Raw genomic sequence first — 19,463 nt, 5'->3', positions numbered from 1 at the left:
GATTACATAAGATTCTTCTTCTTTCTGCTCCCTTTTGTTGAGATTTGGGAGGTTTTTGTTTTTATTGTAGCTTATTAAAATGCAAGATAATTTTTCTGACTGATTTATTGCCCGTTTATCTGCTTTCGGAGAAGCGGAGAAGTTCCGCTTCTTTCCCCGTCCTCCGCCGGTTGTCTCCGTTGTCACTTTGTTGTCACAAAAGTTGCTGCGCCACAGAGAGCACATGGCTAATTAAATATGCACGTGCTGACCATATATAGTTTATATAGGCGTTCCGGGGGTGGAGTAAGAGGTGTGTTCACGTGTGCACCATTCTTGAGTCCTGTGTGATTTATTGCGGAGAGTTGTGCGTACGCCCAGTTTGATTGATCTGAAAAAGGTGTAAATATTTAGGGTGTACGCCATTTTCGTCTTTTCGCCGTACGCAAATATTTAGTAGCAGTTTTACACCCTCTTTGATAAATGAGGCCCCAGATGTGTCACAGGTCCAGATGTTATTAACTGAATCATTAAATTGACCCACTTTGTTTTGTTTATTTGTTCCTTCACTGTCATCGTTTATGTAATCGATGCACGTGCAACAAAAAGTTGTAAGCGTCTCCCTGAGCCTGGATCAGTTAGAAAAGAGCAGATCTGCTGTGACGATGTGAACGAGAGTCAAACAACACTGTGTAATATATATATAATAATATATTTAATATATATAATAACCGTACTGGATCAGTCCAAAGGTTCTTCTGACTCTTGTTTAACTGAGTTACATGTTAAAGCTGCAGGGGTCAGAGATCTGAGCTGATGTTTGTCCACTTCCCTCAGGGATCAATAATTACCAAACACCCTCTGTGTGTGTGTGTGTGTGTGTGTGTGTGTGTGTGTGTGTGTGTGTGTGTGTGTGTGTGTGTCTCATTGGTGGACGCAGAGGGACAGAGATCAGGCAGAGTCCAATGGGACAGAGAGAGTAGAGTTCGTCCTCAAAGAGCCCTTCGTCCTCCTCCTCCCTGTCTCTGCTGCTCTGAGGATCGTGGTCAGTGAGCGTCGTCGTCCACTCAGGAAGCAGCATCAGCAGCGTCCATCATGTCGTCTCTGAAGGATCTCTGCAGCGGTTTACCTCTGGACCCGCTGCCACAGAACCGCGGCCGAGACGCCCGCGTTCCCCACGCTCCGGTCCGCACCCCGAACCTGACGGCCGACGAGGAGCGCGTGAGTAAAAACAACACCAACTGCATGGAAACCTGTGACCCAGACAGTTGTGATTTTTAATACATGTAAAAAAAAAAGAAAAAAAGGGTAACCCTTTAATTTACAGGCCGTTAATTACTTGCGTCATAATGTCTAGAAATAACGGTTAATTTCATAGTAATGTCCAAGAAATAACGATTGCAACAACTTGGAGAAAGATTCAGGCCTTTCCCAAAAACTTCAAAGCATGAAAAGCATGTGTAATCTTTTGCCTTTATGAAAAACATGACATTACTATGAAATTGGCCGTTATTTCTAGGCTATTTCTAAACAGTACTACTCAATTAATTGTGTTCTTGACATGGTCACGTAATTAACGGCCTGTAAATTAAAGGGTTGACAAAAGAGAGCTGGAAGACACATACAAGCACATTCATACAACAACAACGTGTACAATCCTCATTAAACACAAGAACAGGACAGACAGGATGAGATATATTAAACATGAAGGAAATGAAATAATAATAAAAACAGGAAGTGGAACAACTAGTGTAAAGCGTCATGGAGGCTGATGAGCTGCAGAAATGTGAAAGTCCTGTTAGTGGACGACGGGTTCAAAGAGAAACTGCAGCTTCTGTGTGTTACAAACACACAGTGTATCTCAAAAGTACAAAAAAGCATTCAAGGCACGCTGCAGGACTGGTGAAAAAAAACATTAAAATGCCTTTATTTTACATGGCAATTAATTAAAAGTGTGTCTGATGTTGGATATTAGACTAATTAAAGAAGAAGAATAAACTTTATTGCCATTGTACAACGAGATACAACAACATTTTGCAGCAGCAGTTAGTATCTAGCATAGATAGCAATAGAGATGAAATATAATAAATAACTATATAAATAGAATCACAATGTTTAATACATGTCATCATTAATGCTGATACGAATCATTTAATAAAAACAACAGTGTGTTGAGATAGATAGATAGATAGATAGATAGATAGATAGATAGATAGATAGATAGATAGATAGATAGATAGATAGATAGATAGATAGATAGAGATAGATAGATAGATAGATAGATAGATAGATAGATAGATAGATAGATAGATAGATAGATAGATAGATAGATAGATAGATAGATAATTCTTTGACAGGCTCGTATAAAAACACTAAAAAACAAACAAACATTAAAAACAAAAATGTTGTGCAATCATGCTAGAAAGGAGGAGGGGGTTTATTTTTGATTGAGTCGGTCCGTCACCATGACGTCACCCGTGATCCAGCAGCTCGCTATCGGACGTGTGACATCATCACGTCGTGTTGCATCATCAGCTCAAACAAACATCAAACTTCGATCGTCCCCGAGTTCAAAGGCTTCGGTCAATAATTAAGAGACAAACTTTTCTCTCTGATGTTATTGAAACTGTGATGCGTTCACTGACCTGCTGTAAACTCCTGTTTCCTCCAGTTGGCGCTGAGGAATGCCCTGCGTTACTTCCCTCCTTCCCATCATGCAACACTGGCGCCTGAGTTCACCCAGGAGCTGCGACAGTACGGACACATCTACATGTACCGGTTCTGCCCCGCCATCCACATGAGGTCAGAAACCTGCTGTTGTGTCATCGTTCTAATGTTCGTCACTAATGTTGAGTAGATTGAAGAAGCTGCATCTACTGTATATATATTTATTTTTATTTGTATTAAATTGTATTTCTATTCTTTTCTATTCTATTTATTACTGCACTGTATGTATGTGTTTTTAAGCCGTGGGTCCAAAGACAATTTCATTATCTAGTATAATGACAATAAAGACACTCAACTCAACTCAATTGATAAAAAGCGGTTTGGGGTAAGCAGCAGCTTGTGGCTAAAAATAATAATTCATGGCAAGACTAACTAAGATTAAAAAGATAGTTCATGATTTTCCATATAAGTGATTTAAAAAAGGGAATAATAATTCATTGTTTTCACATATCCCGAGTTAAAAATGTTAAAATGAGGATTGATCATCCGTTCTGTGTTTGACAACAGTTATAGATAAAATAGTTTTATTTTATATAACTTTCTGTTTACCACCTTTTACTTACCTGTTATGAAAATGCACTTGCATAAGTTATGTTTAAGACCTCAGTTGTATTTTTTATGTTTTGTTGAGCTGTGGTTGTGTGTCCTCAGAGCCTACCCCATAGACCAGTATCCCTGTCAGACCCGTCAGGCTGCAGCCGTGATGCTGATGATCATGAACAACCTGGATCCAGATGTGGCTCAGGTAACAGCTGCTTCTACTGACACCTTCCTCTTCTTCTTCTTCTTCTTCTTCTTCTTCTTCTTCTTCTTCTCCTTTATCTTCTTCACCCCTCCTCCTCCTCCCTTTTCTTCTTTTCCATCTTCCTCTTCCTCCTCTTCCTCATTTATCTCCATCTGCCTACTCTTTTTTCTTCTTCATCATCTTCTTTAAAAGAAAAAACAAACGAAAATATTATGATATGATCTGCATACTAACTACTGCTGTAACATGTTATGTCAAATGTCATAAGTAAAAGAATGTTATATCAAAATGTAAAAAAGCAAAAACCAAAAGAAAAAGATTATGATATGATCTGATTATGAAAAGATTTTATTCTGTGGGTAATGGGGGCGGGACTAGATAAGCTTTTGCTTCTCCCGCTTTCCCTTTCGGCCATGTGTATTGTATTATTTGAACTAAGATGAAGTGTGATGATGATGATTTAAATTGACATGCCCGAAATAAACAAATTGATTGATTCTTCCTCCCTCTTTTTCTTCTTTTTCATCTTCCTCTTCCTCCTCATTTTTATTCTTCTTCGTCTTCTTCTTCCTCCTCTTTTTTCTTCTTCATCATCTTCCTCCTCCTCCTCCTCATTTATCTCCTTCTTCATCTTCTTCTTCCTCCTCCTTTTTCTTCTTTTTCCATCTTCCTCTTCCTCCTCCTCCTCATTTATCTCCTTCTTCATCTTCTTCCTCCTCTTTTTTCTTCTTATTCTTCATCTTCCTCCTCCTTTTTCCATCTTCCTCTTCCTCCTCCTCCTCATTTATCTCCTTCTTCATCTTATTCTTCCTCCTCTTTTTTCTTCTTCATCATCTTCCTCCTCCTTTTTCCATCTTCCTCCTCCACCTCCTCCTTCTTCTTTTTCTTCCTCCTACTCCTCATTTTTCTTCTTCTTCATCTTTATCCTCCTCATTTTTATTCTTCTTCATCTTCGTCATCCCTCCTTTTTCATCTTTTTCCATCTTCCTCTTCCTCCTCCTCCTCCTCCTCATTCATTATTCATCTTCTTCTTCCTCCTCTTTTTTCTTCTTATTCTTCATCTTTCTCCTCCCTCTTTTTCTTCTTTTTCATCTTTCTCCTCCTCCTTCTCATTTATCTCCTTCATCCTTTTTTTTCTTCTTCTTCATTTTCTGCTTCCTCCTCCACCTCCTCCACCTCCTCTCTCTCCTTCTTCACCTCCTCTTCCCTCCATCATGTGTGTGATGTGAACTTCTCTGTTGTTGTGTCACAGTTTCCTCAGGAGCTCGTCACCTACGGAGGGAACGGCCAGGTGTTCAGCAACTGGGCCCAGGTGAGTCCTCAGGTCATCGCCTCTCTGTTTCCCTTCTGTCTGATCGGATCAATACCAGTGATTGATCATATCTGTGTGTGTGTGTGTGTGTGTGTGTGTGTGTGTGTGTAGTTCCGCCTGGTCATGAACTACCTGAGTGAGATGACGGAGGAACAGACTCTGGTCATGTACAGCGGTCATCCCCTCGGCCTGTTCCCCAGCCTGCCCTCGTCCCCCCGTGCCATCATCACCAACGGCATGGTAACACAACACACACACACAAAAATATTAAAGGGATACGCCAACATTTCTTTCTTTCGTGTCTTGCCTCACTCCCAAGTCCATGACCAGCAGATAGACACCATCCTTTCGACTGTGCGTGCAGTAACGAGGGAGATAGAGCCGTATCGCCTGTAATTAGCTTAGCTCAAATGCTGGAAGTGTATGGGTAGTGTTAGCCTGCCTCCACCTAAAGTCGCTAATTAGCTTAGCTCAAACGCTGGAAGTGTATGGGTAGTGTTATCCTGCATCCACCTAAAGTCATCAGAGAAACTCTTCAGCAACTCTAAACGGAAACCGGCGGGCCGATCTTCGTCTCAGAGCTGACAAAACTGGGGTCATCCCTATGTTCCCACAGCCCTATGTTCCCTCAGCCCTATGTTCCCTCAGCCCTATGTTCCCTCATTTCTAACTTTTGTCGTCACTGAAAATTAGGCCCTATGTTCCCTCAGCCCTATGTTCCCTCATTTCTAACTTTTGTTGTCACTGAAAATTAGGCCCTATTCCCTCAGCCCTTTGGTCCCACCATTGGTTGGGTTTAGGCAATGAAGAAAGGAGTTGGTTAAGTTTAGTAAAAAGACCCGGTAGAGGCTAGACAGGCCAGATAGACAGAGTCCAGATAGGTAGAGAGAGTCCAGAGGGAACATAGGGCTGAGGGAACATAGGGCTGAGGGAACATAGGCACGCTCCCGACAAAACTCTCCGGTAAGGCATCTTGAGCGGTCAAATGCCGCTAACAGGACGAGATCGGTCAAAACGGAGAGTTCAAGCAAAGACGGTTTATTTTGGTTCAAGCTAGCTACATCGAGGGTAGGTTAGCTTCCTATTTCAAAGTAAAAGCACAAATTATATCGTCATGGTTTTCTGTATGTAAAGGGCAACGGGTGTTTTATTTTGTGAAAGGAACCGGAAGTGCGTTGGTCACAACGGCTAGCTTGAGTAGCGCCGAATTCGTCTGAACAAAATTGTAAACAGCTGGTATTTAGACACATTAACGACACACTGCTGATCTAAACGGCTACTTTCTCGCCTTAACATGTTTGAAATGTCGATAAAGTGATATATTTACAGAGTTTAGAGCTAAAATGAAATCAGCTTCTGACTGCTGAGTTCGGCTCGGGTAGGAGGCAGGCTAACACTACCTATACACTTCCAGTGTTTGAGCTAAGCTAATTACGGGCGATACGGCTCTATCTCCCTTGTTACTGCACACACAGTCGAAAGGATGGTGTCTATCTGCTGGTCATGGACTCGGGAGTGAGGCAAGACACGAAAAAAAAATGTTGGCGTATCACTTTAAGACAGGTGACCCAAGCTTTAATTGTGAGTCAGGTAAATTATTCTGCTGGAGTGGGAGATATAAGTCGACTCCATGCTGCACAAAATAAGGCTGCAATAATTATTCTTAGATGTCCAAGTGAATGATTCTCCTATTGAAGAGCGATACAAAGAACTGGAGTGGTCGTATATCAGGGACATAACAGCTAGACATGTTCTTCAATTATTTTATAACTTGCATGTAAAAAAAGAAGCCAAAACTGTTGATAAGCTGATTCCAGCAGGTAAAGGACAGACATTTAGTCAGCACAAGATCGCAGCTAGCACAACTAGGCTTGTAACTGGTAAAAGGATGTTTTGTTTTTGGGCTGTTGAAATATGGAATGGTTTACCTGATCTCATTAGGAATTTACCAGAAAAAACTTTTAAACAAAATATTAGGGCTATTTTTTAAGATGTACTATTGAATTATTTTATTGTAACTGCATGACAGTGATTAAAGGTATCGTTTTTTGTGTATAATGCTATTCGTGTGTTGTACTATGTATGTTTTTTTGGTTTGTATTGTGGTTCTGTTATATAATGTATTGTGTTTGTATTCAGGTGATTCCTAACTACTCCTCCAGAGACCAGTATGAGAAGATGTTTGCTCTCGGCGTGTCCATGTGAGTCTTCACTTATTGATCATTATGACTCATAATATTGATCCTGTGAGGTTTGTGGTATTTACTGTAACTGTAACTAACTGTAAATGTAACTGTAACTGTATTTTTCAGGTACGGTCAGATGACGGCAGGAAGCTACTGCTACATCGGCCCCCAGGGGATCGTACATGGGACAATGGTGAGAACACACGCTCACAAACATCTGCAGCTGCTTAGATACGCTGACAAGCAGATGTCTCTATTTAATCTCTTCTTTTCTTTTTTCTTTCAGACATGTTTAAATATCTTTTATATTTTCAAATATCTATTTAATTCCTGCCTGTAGTAAATGTGTGTTTAAGAGGATGTGTTTTCAAAATATTCCTTTCTTTGTATCTATTATCTGAAATTTGTATCTGACCACGATTTCACTTTCACTTTGGTAAAAAAAAAAAAAGCAAAATGTTCAGCATTTATAGTTTTGAGGATCCAAATATCATCTAGATAGACCACCTGTGCGGTAAAATATAGTTTATGTAATCGTCCATTCATAAAATAGACAAATCAACATATTTGTGCTTAATTTTTTAAAATTTAGATTTAGAAAAAATCTATTATTTCTTATTTTATTAAACTATTAACTTTATGTGGACAGGACACATGGGTGAAGCTTGTTGTGTTTCTGTCCATGATTTCTAGAGATAAATGTAAAATATGTGAAGTCACAGACACTGCTGCTTTGGTAAAAAAAAAAAAATTTTAAACCCAAAATGTTCAATATTTTCAGTTTTGAGGAGGATCATCCAAGTTAACTACCTGTGCAGTAAAATATAGTTTATAATCATCCATTCATAAAAAAAATACAAATCAAAGACATGAATTCTTCCTTTTTGTCCTTTTTTTGTTTTTGATTAGATTTAGTTTAAAAATCTTTTATTTTTAGGCTGGTTTCGATCTGAACTATTAGACCACAAGTTGTTTGTAATATTTCCTCCTCTGTTAGTATGTTAATGTTTGTTTCCTGTTGGTTTCCCGTGCAGCTGACCGTGCTGAACGCCGGGCGCCGCTACCTGGGCTCAGGTGACCTCAGTGGGCGTGTCTTCGTGACCTCCGGCCTCGGGGGCATGAGTGGAGCTCAGGCTAAAGCCGCCGTCATCGCTGGTTGTATCGGCGTCATCGCTGAGGTCGTTTACCTTTCAGTTTTAATGTTTTTTTTCCAATTGCTAAATTGCTAAAACACAATTTTGCAAACTAGCCTGGTTTCATCAAAATAACTTTTAACACAATTCACAAAACCACGCAAACTTCAAAATAACCTCATATATCCTGCAAAATGAAGCACTGCAACTAAAACTATATATATCATTATCAAAACCAAACTTTTGCACCAAACAGCACACACTTCATTCATGTAACCATATTCATTAATTTTCGGGATTTTAACCCTTGAAATGTCAGTTTGAAGACGTGTTGCCTCTTGTTTTATTTTTTAAAAAACACACACAAAATATGAGATTTTTTAAAATAAAATGGATAGTGGGGGGTTGGTAGCCTCGTAAACCAGCCTCTCGCGGAAATGCATTTCATTTCATTTCGACGGAGAGTCTGGCCTCATCTGATTGGCCAACGTGCTGTGTCAATCACAGTGGTGACGCTGATTGGCTCGGCCTTCTGAGGGTTTCAGGCCAAACGCTTACAGCGGGAATGAGGCCAGTCTCTCCGTCGAAATGAAATGAAATGCATTTCCGCGAGAGGCTGGTTTACGAGGCTAGGGGGTTGAGGCATTTGTGGTTATTAGATGTCACAAAGTAGCACCAACATTGATTTTATTGCATTACTATTTTTTATGTGGTGTCAGATTTTAAATTTTGCACCCACTGGGAACCTTAGTGGCCAAAAATGTACGCACAAAAGAACTGCTATAAAATCATCACATTTTTTGCATAAATATCTTAAGCCACTTAAGCTCTGCTCAAAACTACCAAACAAACTACAACAGAAAAAAAATTTGATATATGATGATTTTATAGCAGTTCTTTTGTGCGTCCATTTTTGGACCTGGGGGACCCGAAAGGATGAAAATTGGAGGAACCCACAAGGGGTTAAGCTTTTGTTAACCACGTGTGCAGGTGGACGAGGCTCCGCTCAGGAAGAGACATGAGCAGGGCTGGTTGATGGAGGTGACCAGCAACATGGAGCACTGCATCCAACGCATCAGGTGACACCAAACAGGAAGTTATTGATCAGAAATATTGATACTCTTTGATTGATACTTTTTAGATAAAACTGTATTATGTATTATTATTATAGTATAATTCTTGTGCATTTCTGTCTGTTTGTGTGTTACCTGCCAAGGGACTACGGATGCAAATTAGCAAGTTGCTAACTCTGACGCATTTACATTTGTGCACACGTACGAATGTTCATTAATGTGTATTGTCCCTTTTAAATAAATAAATAAATAAAATAAATAGTATAGTTTATTTGTTTAATGATGTCCTATTTTATAATATCGTCATGTGTTTGTGTGTAAAATCTTTGGCTGCAGTCAAATAAATGTGGGATAAAAAAGCACAATATTATATAAAGTACAAGTGGCTGGTTGTTTATTTACTTTTTATTTTATGTTTGTGTTGTGTGTTTGTTTTGAGCCGTGAGGCGTTCACTGACCGTTGTTGTTGTCATGTCGGTGTCTCGCAGAGAATCCAAGAGGTCCAAGACTCCCCTCAGTCTGGGTTACCACGGCAACATCGTGGACTTGTGGTGAGTCGGTGTGAATGAAAAGAACATCGATCAGACGCTGATACACGTCATCATTTGTAGCTGCGCTTTTATTTTGAAATTCTCCCGACAGATCAGATAAAACACTGAGATCTGAAATATTCTCCTCCTCTTCCTCCTCATCCTCTTCTTCTTCCTCTTCCCCCTCCTCCCTCTTCCTCGTCCTGCTCCTCCTCCCTCCTCCTCTTCTCTCCTCCTCCTCCCCCTCCTCCTCCTCCTCTTCCTTCTCCTTCCTCCTCCTCATCTTCCTCTTCCTCTTCCTCCTCCTCCTCCTCTTCCTCCTCCTCCCTCCGCTTCCTCCTTCCTCCTCCTCCTGCCTCCTCCTCCCTCTTCCTCCTTCTCCTCCTCTCCTCTTCCTCCTTCTCCTCCTCTCCTCCTCTCTCCTCATCTCTCCTCCTCTTCCTCTTCCTCCTTCTCCTCCTCTCCTCTTCCTCCTTCTCCTCCTCTCTCCTCCTCTCTCCTCCTCCTCTCTCCTCCTCTTCCTCTTCCTCCTTCTCCTCCTCTCCTCTTCCTCCTTCTCCTCCTCTCCTCTTCCTCCTTCTCCTCCTCTCCTCCTCTCTCCTCCTCTTCCTCTTCCTCCTTCTCCTCCTCTCCTCTTCCTCCTTCTCCTCCTCATCTTCCTCCTCCCCATCCCTCCTCCTCTCTCCTCTTCCTCCTCCTCTTCCTCTTCTTCCTCCTTCTCCTCTTCTTCTTCACTTCTCCTCCTCCTTCTCCTCTTCCTCCTCCTCTTCTTCCTCCTCCTCCTCTTCCTCCTTTTCTTCCTCCTCCTCCTCTCCTCCTCTTCTTTCTCCTCCTCTTCTTCCTCCTCCTCTTCCTTCTCCTCCTCCTTCCTCCTCCCTCCCTCCTCTCCTCCTCCTCCTTCTTCCTCCTCCTTCTTCCTCCTCTTCCTCCTCCTCCTCCTCCTCATCTTCCTCCTCCCACTCCCTCCTTCTCCTCCTCCTCCTTCCTCCTCATCTTCCTCCTCCCCATCCCTCCTCCTCTCTCCTCTTCTATCCTCCTCCTTCCTCCTCCTCTTCTTCCTCCTTCTCCTCTTCCTCCTCCTCCTCTCTTCTCCTCTTCCTCCTCCTCCTGCCTCCTCCTCCCTCCTCTTCCTCCTCCTCCTTCTCGTCTTCCTCTTCTTCCTTCTCCTCTTCCTTCTCCTCCTCCTCCTCTTCCTTCTCCTTCCTCCTCCTCATCTTCCTCTTTCTCTTCCCCCTCCTCCCTCTTCCTCCTCCTCCTCCTCCTCCTTCCTCCTCTCTCTTCCTCCTCCTCTTCTTCCTCTTCTTCCTCCTCCTCCTCTTCTTCCTCCTCCCCCCCCCCCCCCCCCCCCCCCCCCCCCTACAGGGAGCGCCTCCTCTCTGAGTACCAGCGGACCGGTGAGCTCCTGGTGGACCTGGGCTCGGACCAGACGTCGCTCCACAACCCGTTCAACGGCGGCTACTTCCCGGTGCAGCTCAGCTTCCGCCAGGCCAACCAGCTGATGGCGACCGACCCCGACCGGTTCAGGGCCGCGGTGCAGGAGAGGTGCAGCCATGACACTGCGATACGCTTCACTTCACTGTCTGTAGTAACGTGTCACTGTTAAAGGGATAGTTCACCCTAGAATGATATTTCGCTCATTATCTACTCACCCTCATGTTGACTAAGGGCTGGAAGAATTATCAGAGTCCACCGTCCCTTCTCTGAGTTACAGGGGGTCTCGGCGTAGCAGTGCATTTCAATGCAACGGTTGCAAAGGGACACCAGAGCTCTTCGTAAAAAAACACACACAAAAAAACATCCAAATACCTCCATGATGCTCGTATGTAATGTCCGTCTTGTGCTGAAGCCCCAAATTGCGTAATTGTCCCGAAAAAAATTAAATAAGTCTATATTTTAAGCTTGTTTGTAGCGGAAGCTTCTCGAAGCTCCTCTTCCTGGTCCGTCCAAATCTCGCGTGATTTGCGCCGGCGTCAGTGCGGTTACTGCGAATCACGCGAGATTTGGACGGACCACAAGACGGACATTACATACGAGCATCATGGAGGTATTTGGATGGTTTTTTGTGTGTGTTTTTTTACGAAGAGCTCTGGTGTCCCTTTGCAACCGTTGCATTGAAATTCACTGCTACGCCAAGACCCCCTGTAACTCAGAGAAGGGACGGTGGACTCTGATAATTCTTCCAGCCCTTAGTCAACATGAGGGGGAGTAGATAATGAGCGAAATATCATTCTAGGGTGAACTATCCCTTTAACGTTTAAACTGAACTGATCACCTGTGTGTGTTTAATGTCCCACAGCCTGAAGAGACACGTCCAGGCCATCAACCAGCTGTCGGACGCCGGGATGTTCTTCTGGGACTACGGCAACGCCTTCCTGCTGGAGGCGCAGAGAGCAGGTCAGACGCTACGCAACGCAGCCGGATCATAAACACACAACAACACACAACTGTTTTGTTTTTGAATTTCAATAATTATAAAGGGATAGTTCACCCAAAATTCAAATTTCACTCATTATCTACTCACCCTCATGTTGACTAATAAGGGCTGGGAGAAGTTTCAGAGTCCTCCGTGCCTTCTCTGAGTTACGGGGGGGTCCGTGCAGCAGTATTTGTCCATATAATGGTTGTGAATGGATACCAGCTTTCTTCGTCCAAAAAGACACACCAAAAAACATCCAAATACCTCCATAGTGCTCGTCTGTAATGTCCCTCTTGTATTGAAGCCCCGACATGAGAAATTGTTCTGAAAAAAATTAAATAAGTCTATATTTTAAGCTTGTTTGTAGAGGAAGCTCCCAGTGTCTCAGTTCACTGCTCTTCCTGTGTCAGTGCAAATCTTGCGTGATTTGCACTGACCAGCGGAACAATTTCTCATGTTGGGGCTTCAATACAAGAGGGACATTACAGACGAGCAGTATGGAGGTATTTGGATGTTTTTTGGTGTGTCTTTTTGGACAAAGAAAGTTGGTATCCATTGACAACCATTATATGGACAAAGTAACTCAGAGAAGGCACGGAGGACTCTGAAAATTCTCACAGCTCTTAGTCGACATGAGGGTGAGTAGATAATGAGTGAAATTTGAATTTTGGGTGAACTATCCCGTTAATATTTTAGCTCAAAATAAGCTAAATGTATCTCTGTTATGAACAGAACAGCCAATTAGACCAGTAGAGACTAACAATAAAGGTAAACAAAATGGTTCCCAAATAAAACTTGTTGAAAAAATGAGCAACTATTGTTGTTCAAAGTTCAATTTATTTTATGTCATATAGTGAATAAATCATCTAAAAGTAGAATACATGTTTAATTAAAATATTTTGTATTGCAAAATTGTTCCATTCTTCTTGTCTCACACTGAGTTATTGAGTTTTGATATCACCAGTAACATCTGCACATTTACTCAAGGCAGATGTTCTACGGAAATGTTACTGAACAGATAAATAATACTATTATATTATTGTAAAACAATGCATATTGTAGCAATACTGTGCTTATTGAGAGAAAAAGCAAAAGTTAATGAGTGAAATTTAATGTGTGTTAATATGTTGCAGCCGTCCCCATTCTCCCTCATCACACACAGATAATAATAATATAATAATCATTATGATCCAGTCGACGTGGTGACACTGATGATCTGTGTTTGTCGCGTCCTGCAGGAGCAGATGTCCAGAAGGTCGGAGGAGGAGCGACGGAGTTTCGTTACCCGTCGTACGTGCAGCACATTATGGGGTGAGACGATTATTTATCTATTTATAATGTAAATGTTAAATAGACAGAGAGACAACGTCCTCTTTTAAAAATACTTTTCAAAATATCTGCAAGAGGAAGAATGAAACTGATGATGAGAATCACAGCTCTGAGGCAAATAACAAAGAACTGGAAAAGTCAGAAGCGAACTAGTTATTAGAGACAGTTGTATTCTATTTATATAATATTATATCATATGGAAAAGGTGAATTTTGAAAAAGTTGTTTTTCATCAAACAACCCCCCCAAGTCTAAATGTCTGTTAATGTGAACAGTTCATCAAGTGGAAGATGAAATGATCTCCAAAAGACATAACGTTACAGATGACACATTCCCTTTACATTTTAAACTATATACTATATATATTATTTTTATTTTCATTTTCAGACAGAAAAGTGCATAGTTAGTAGTAGCTAGTAGCCCCCCTTTGGAAACTATCAGAGTGTGTAAATAGTAAATATCTTGTCTGATCCCTTGGTCAAAGTCTCCTGGGTTTCCCATTCTTTTGCAGGCTGCTGCTTTGTTTCCCTTTTTCACTCTGAAACTGTAGAAAACTAAAATAATACACTGATATTGATGAAAATATTGATAAAAAGAGTGTTTCATGTTTAACTTTATGTCTTTTGGAGATCATTTCATAAGATTATACAAGTTAAAAAGTTTGTGTCCAATGTAAAAGTAGCAAGAAATGAATAAATACAGTAATAGTAACAGATGAGCTATGTGACCCTGTCTCTCTGCCCTCCTCCGGCCTCAGGGACATCTTCTCTCTGGGCTTCGGTCCGTTCCGTTGGGTCTGTACGTCCGCCGACCCTCAGGATCTCTCCGTGACCGACCACATCGCCGCCTCGGTCCTGGAGGAGATCAGCGCCAACGTGAGCGACCGCATCCGGCAGCAGTACGACGACAACATCCGCTGGATCAGAGAGGCCGGGAAGCACAAGATGGTACAGTAGTGATTAGGGGTGTGAGAAAAAATCGATTCACATAAATATCGCGATATCTTTTTTGACGATTTTAAAATCGATTTTCTTTTCAAAAACCGATAAAAAAAATTGAATTTTTTAAAATATTGTGCAATGTGCATTTGTCAGCCTTTTTTACATACAGAGTACAGGTTTTGAAAAGGGTTTAAGTTCACTTTATAATGGAGTATGTTAATTTATAGGCTCCTACAGTATTTGTGTGCAGAGAAGAATCGAATCGGGAGAAAAGCAAATCGTCCCAGCCCTAGTAGGGATGCAGGAGTCATCTGGTTTAACGCAGTAAAAAAGAAAGAAAGAACAAGGTTTTTTTATTATTATTATTGAAACAATGAACAGATCTATGCGTCACTATTGAGGCACTATTAAGTGGTTGACAATTATAACCAATTTTTTTCACTTGATTTTTTATGCAGAACATCATCTAGATAGAATAAATTTTCATTTGTATAGTGTTTCAATGAGAAAAATGTAAGGAAATGGAGCTTCAGCATTCATTGAACTTTATTTAATATTTCTAACATGGTACAGTCGTTTCAAATGCTTTTCGAGAGGCACCGTGCAAGTTTAACAATACAGCACAGTAATGTTAGCCTGATGCATCAGCCGCTTACTTCATTCCATTTCATATAGCGGTCTGAACACGAGCCATAGGGATTCGTTTGCTTCCGGGAGGCGGTTGCTTACATTTGCTTCAACTAATCGCTGCTGCTTGGTGGTCACGTGTGCTATACACCGGTTAAGCTCATAGGTTAATCTTGAGCGCTTGAGTTCAACGTCATCGCCTTCACTTACCCGTCTGTTCGCTGATTGGTCCGTCCGCTCTGGCGGACGGAGCAAACCGAAACGCATTGCTAGTGTCCTGACTACATGTTTGAGGCAAATGAAATTTGCCGGAACCAGTAGGCGGCGCTAGCCTGGCTACAGTAATGTAGCGGTTTCCACTGTATTTATCATCCCATTAGTTTCTCATCTCTTGGTTATGATGTTAATGGTTAATCTAATATGATGTCAGGCTTCTTCATCCATAAAGGGTTGGTTCTGCACTTATGATTTCAGTTTTAACTCTCATTATTGTTCTTATTGTTAAAACCGACCCTAACAACACAAATGTCAGAATTTTAACCGGAGCATTTTGACATTTTTTATTATCTAATTTGTGAATTAATTCTTTGTAACAAGGGGTAGACAATATAAGTTTGCTTCTTTCTGCCCCCTTTCATTCAAGAGTTACAGTATTGTCATTATTTTTAACGAGTTTTATTTTATTTTTTGTTTTTATGCTCGATAAATGAATGAAATAAATAAATAAACTAAACTAAACTAGACTTGAACGTTCGCCAGACACATCCGTGCAAAGCTCAGTTTTTATGTCCGTGCCGAGTTGCCGACTCTGCGTACTCGGTGTCACACAATAGACTGCTTGGCGGGAAGTCTTCACATCGGCCTGTTTTATAAATGTGACACCGTACGCTCCACTATGAAACCTCAAACGCCTGCGGACAGTGCGCGTAACGTTACAGTTTTGATCCGTCATTGATCCGGATCTTTTCCACCCGATTCCGATCCTTTGAAAATCACGTGATCGGATCGGGGACATCCCTACGAGATGGTCCTGACCTCTGACCTCTGACCACCGGTTCTCTCCATAGACTGTAAAAAGAATGGACGTAGCACCCGTGACGTCGCCCATTGGTTTGGGGGAGTCTGTTTTGTGCCGCTACATTTGAACCGCGCCATGTTGGATTTTAGTGGGATTCTACTTTCCATATTTGGAGCGGTGCGGCGGTTAGCCAGCCGAGAACCCGCCCACTGGCCTCGAAGCAGCGGTCTCCGGACCTGTCACTCAACGTTTCCGCGCCCTAATTGGCCAGAGTTTTAACCTAATAATAGTAAAACCGTAGAGTTTAAAAAAAAATTCACCCCCCTCAGAGTGTGTGCGGGGGTAGAAACTATCGGTTGAGACCAAAAAACGTTCTGACACCAGGCTTTTAACATGTTTACTGAGGATGTAAAGTCGGTGATTTTAACATGGGGGTCTATGGAGAATGCTGCTTTCTGACACCAGCCCCCAGAGGAAGCCGAGGGGATTGCAGTTTTTTGAACGCGGAAGTGAAGCTTCACTTCTCAGACCGACAACTGCCCCCTTGGTTCTCTCTGACATGAACCACAGACGAAGCTCCAACATCGTATCAAAATCAATCAATCAATCGATCGATCAGTGGTCTCCTCTGTTTGTTGTGCAGGTGGTTGGGTCTCAGGCCAGAATCCTCTACTCCGACCAGAGAGGACGAGTCGCCATCGCTCTGGCGATCAACCGGGCCGTCGCCGATGGAAGAGTTTCTGTAAGGAGCTGATGACGATTGATCCTGATCGATTCCTGATCGATCAAAGTTTCCTGCTCAGTCTGAGTCTGATCGGTGTGTTTGATCTATTGATCTATTGATCTATTGATCTACTGATCTGTTCAGGCTCCGGTGGTGATCAGCAGAGACCATCACGACGTCAGCGGCACCGACAGTCCCTTCAGAGAGACGTCCAACGTCTACGACGGCTCCGCCTTCTGTGCAGGTAACCACAGCTGATCAGACCTATTGATCTGTATAACAGCTGATCAGACCTATTGATCTGTATAACATAGATAGATAGATAGATAGATAGATAGATAGATAGATAGATAGATAGATAGATAGATAGATAGATAGATAGATAGAACGATAGATAGATAGAACGATAGATAGAACGATAGATAGATAGAACGATAGATAGAACGATAGATAGATAGATAGAACGATAGATAGATAGAACGATAGATAGAACGATAGATAGAACGATAGATAGAACGATAGAACGATAGATAGAACGATAGATAGAACGATAGATAGATAGAACGATAGATAGATAGATAGATAGATAGATAGATAGAACGATAGATAGATAGAACGATAGATAGAACGATAGATAGATAGATAGATAGATAGATAGATAGATAGATAGATAGATAGATAGATAGATAGATAGAACGATAGAACGATAGAACGATAGGTGTATAGATGCTGCCTCAGCATAGAAAGTCAGGGATTGATTGATTGATTGATTGATTGATTGATTGATTGATTGATTGATTGATTGATTGATTGGTTGGTTAATTGGTTGATTGATTGATTGGTTGATTGATTGATTGATTGATTGATTGATTGATTGATTGATTGATTGATTGATTGATTGATTGATTGATTGCCTTACAGACATGGCGGTCCAGAACTTCGTGGGTGATGCGTTCAGGGGAGCTACGTGGGTCGCTCTGCACAACGGAGGAGGAGTCGGATGGTGAGATTCGCTGCCTGTCGCCGTCATCTGTGTCAATGATGATGATCAATAATCACCAGTATTGATCCCTGCCTGGTGCCTGGTGTGTGTGTTTCCTGCTGCAGGGGCGAGGTGATGAACGGCGGCTTCGGGCTGCTGCTCGACGGCTCGGACGACGCCGAGCAACGAGCTCGTCTGATGCTGAACTGGGACGTGTCTAACGGAGTCGCTCGGCGCTGTTGGTCCGGCAACGCCAACGCCTACGACACCATCCAGAGAACCATGGAGGAGCAGCGGCAGCTCCGCGTCACCATGCCCTTCCCCGTGCAGGACGAGTGCGTGCTGGACCGGGCGCTGCAGGGATAACACAACCACAACCACAACCAGAACCAGGACCAGGACCACAACCAGAACCAGGACCTGAGTCTGAGTCCGACACGTCCAGCTGCTGTCGACTCGGTGATGATCGTCTCTCTCAGGTTTAGAGTCGTTACATCACTCAGCTCAGCTGTTTTACTGTTTTAATGTATGAAAAAAATATCTTTTTGTGATGAAAATTAAACTGGAACTCTTTGTAAACTACAAACAACCGTTCACGAGTCATTTGTCACAAGATATTGTAAAAAAAAAAAAAAAAAAAGAAATTAAGAGAATTTCACAGTGCGCGCGGAGGCTCATGGTAAATATAGTATGAAAACACTTCGTTTTCCAAAACTCCTCGTTGTCCCTTTAACCCTCCTGCTGTCCTCCTGGATCAAGGAAGGAGGGAAGGACGAAAAGAAGGAAGGAAGGACAAAGGGAAAGAAGGAAGGAAGGATAAAAGGGTAGAAGGATGAAGGGAAAGAAGGCAAGGCATCTTTATTCATATAGCGCATTTCATACCAAGGCAACTCAATGTGCTTTACATAAAGACAAAACATTAAAAAAAAAGAAAAAAAGAGAAGCATAAAACAGAATAAAAACAAACACTAAAAACAGAGTTAAAAGCAAGAGCAAATACAAGTAAAATAAAAGAAAATAGATAAAGTTTAAAGTTCTTAAACAGAGCTCAGCTATAAGAACGTGAAAAGAAAAATGTTTTTAACCTGGATTTAAAAGTGCTCACAGAAGGATGAAGGAAGGACGAAGGGAAAGAAGGAAGGATAGAAGGAAGGAAGGACAAAGGGAAAGATGAGAGGAAAGAACGAAGGAAAGACGGATGAAGGGAGGGAACAGATTGGGTCAAAAAAGAAGGAAGAAGTAAGGACGAAGGGAAGGAAGGAAGGAAGGGAGGGAGGCAAAAAGGATTGTGGAAAGAAGGAAGGAAGATAGTTTCATATCTGTTTCACTTTCACTGCACCGACCGACCGACCGACCAACGCTCAGTTAATTTGGTTACTGACAGACTGTGTACAATGGATTTGCATCAAAGCAGTTACTGTTACAGGAGGAGGAGGAGGAGGAGGATGGGGGTGAAGCTGTGACTCTGAGTGAGGAAGGAGAAGGAGAAGGAGAGGTGAACAGTCGCCACGGTGACCAGGCAGGTGGTGATGATGGCGTCCGCTCTGGTTCCTGGATGTTTGGTGATGAGCGACCTACTGACGATCCGGGAGAGAGGAATCCTGTTCACGCTGCTGCCGCCGGCGCCGCGCTGGAAGGTGAGTCCAGTCCGACAGGTAAACCACACACAGGTACGACCTTAATAAACAGTTAGAAATAATGTTACTACCCACATGTAAATGTAACGTATATATTTATATATA

At 42.1% G+C, this 19,463-nt stretch overlaps 1 protein-coding gene across 1 annotated transcript; it reads left to right on the top strand.

Annotated features, from left to right (window-relative positions):
• Nucleotides 1–965: 965 nt before the first annotated feature.
• On the top strand, nucleotides 966–18,310 carry uroc1 (urocanate hydratase 1). Its single transcript, XM_083971832.1, has 18 exons — nucleotides 966–1,200; nucleotides 2,651–2,781; nucleotides 3,358–3,451; nucleotides 4,704–4,763; nucleotides 4,875–5,003; nucleotides 6,903–6,964; nucleotides 7,076–7,142; nucleotides 7,984–8,127; nucleotides 9,073–9,161; nucleotides 9,644–9,706; nucleotides 11,048–11,227; nucleotides 11,982–12,079; nucleotides 13,340–13,412; nucleotides 14,187–14,376; nucleotides 16,659–16,757; nucleotides 16,884–16,983; nucleotides 17,661–17,742; nucleotides 17,847–18,310. The coding sequence occupies exons 1-18, from the start codon at nucleotides 1,075–1,077 to the stop codon at nucleotides 18,085–18,087; spliced, it is 2,028 nt and encodes a 675-aa protein (XP_083827958.1). The 5' UTR covers nucleotides 966–1,074; the 3' UTR covers nucleotides 18,088–18,310.
• The last annotated feature ends 1,153 nt before the right edge of the window (nucleotides 18,311–19,463 follow it).

This window comes from Trachurus trachurus (assembly GCF_905171665.1).
Source record: "Trachurus trachurus genome assembly, chromosome: 5".
Taxonomy (NCBI): domain Eukaryota; kingdom Metazoa; phylum Chordata; class Actinopteri; order Carangiformes; family Carangidae; genus Trachurus; species Trachurus trachurus.
This window is presented reverse-complemented; position numbering and strand designations above follow the sequence as displayed.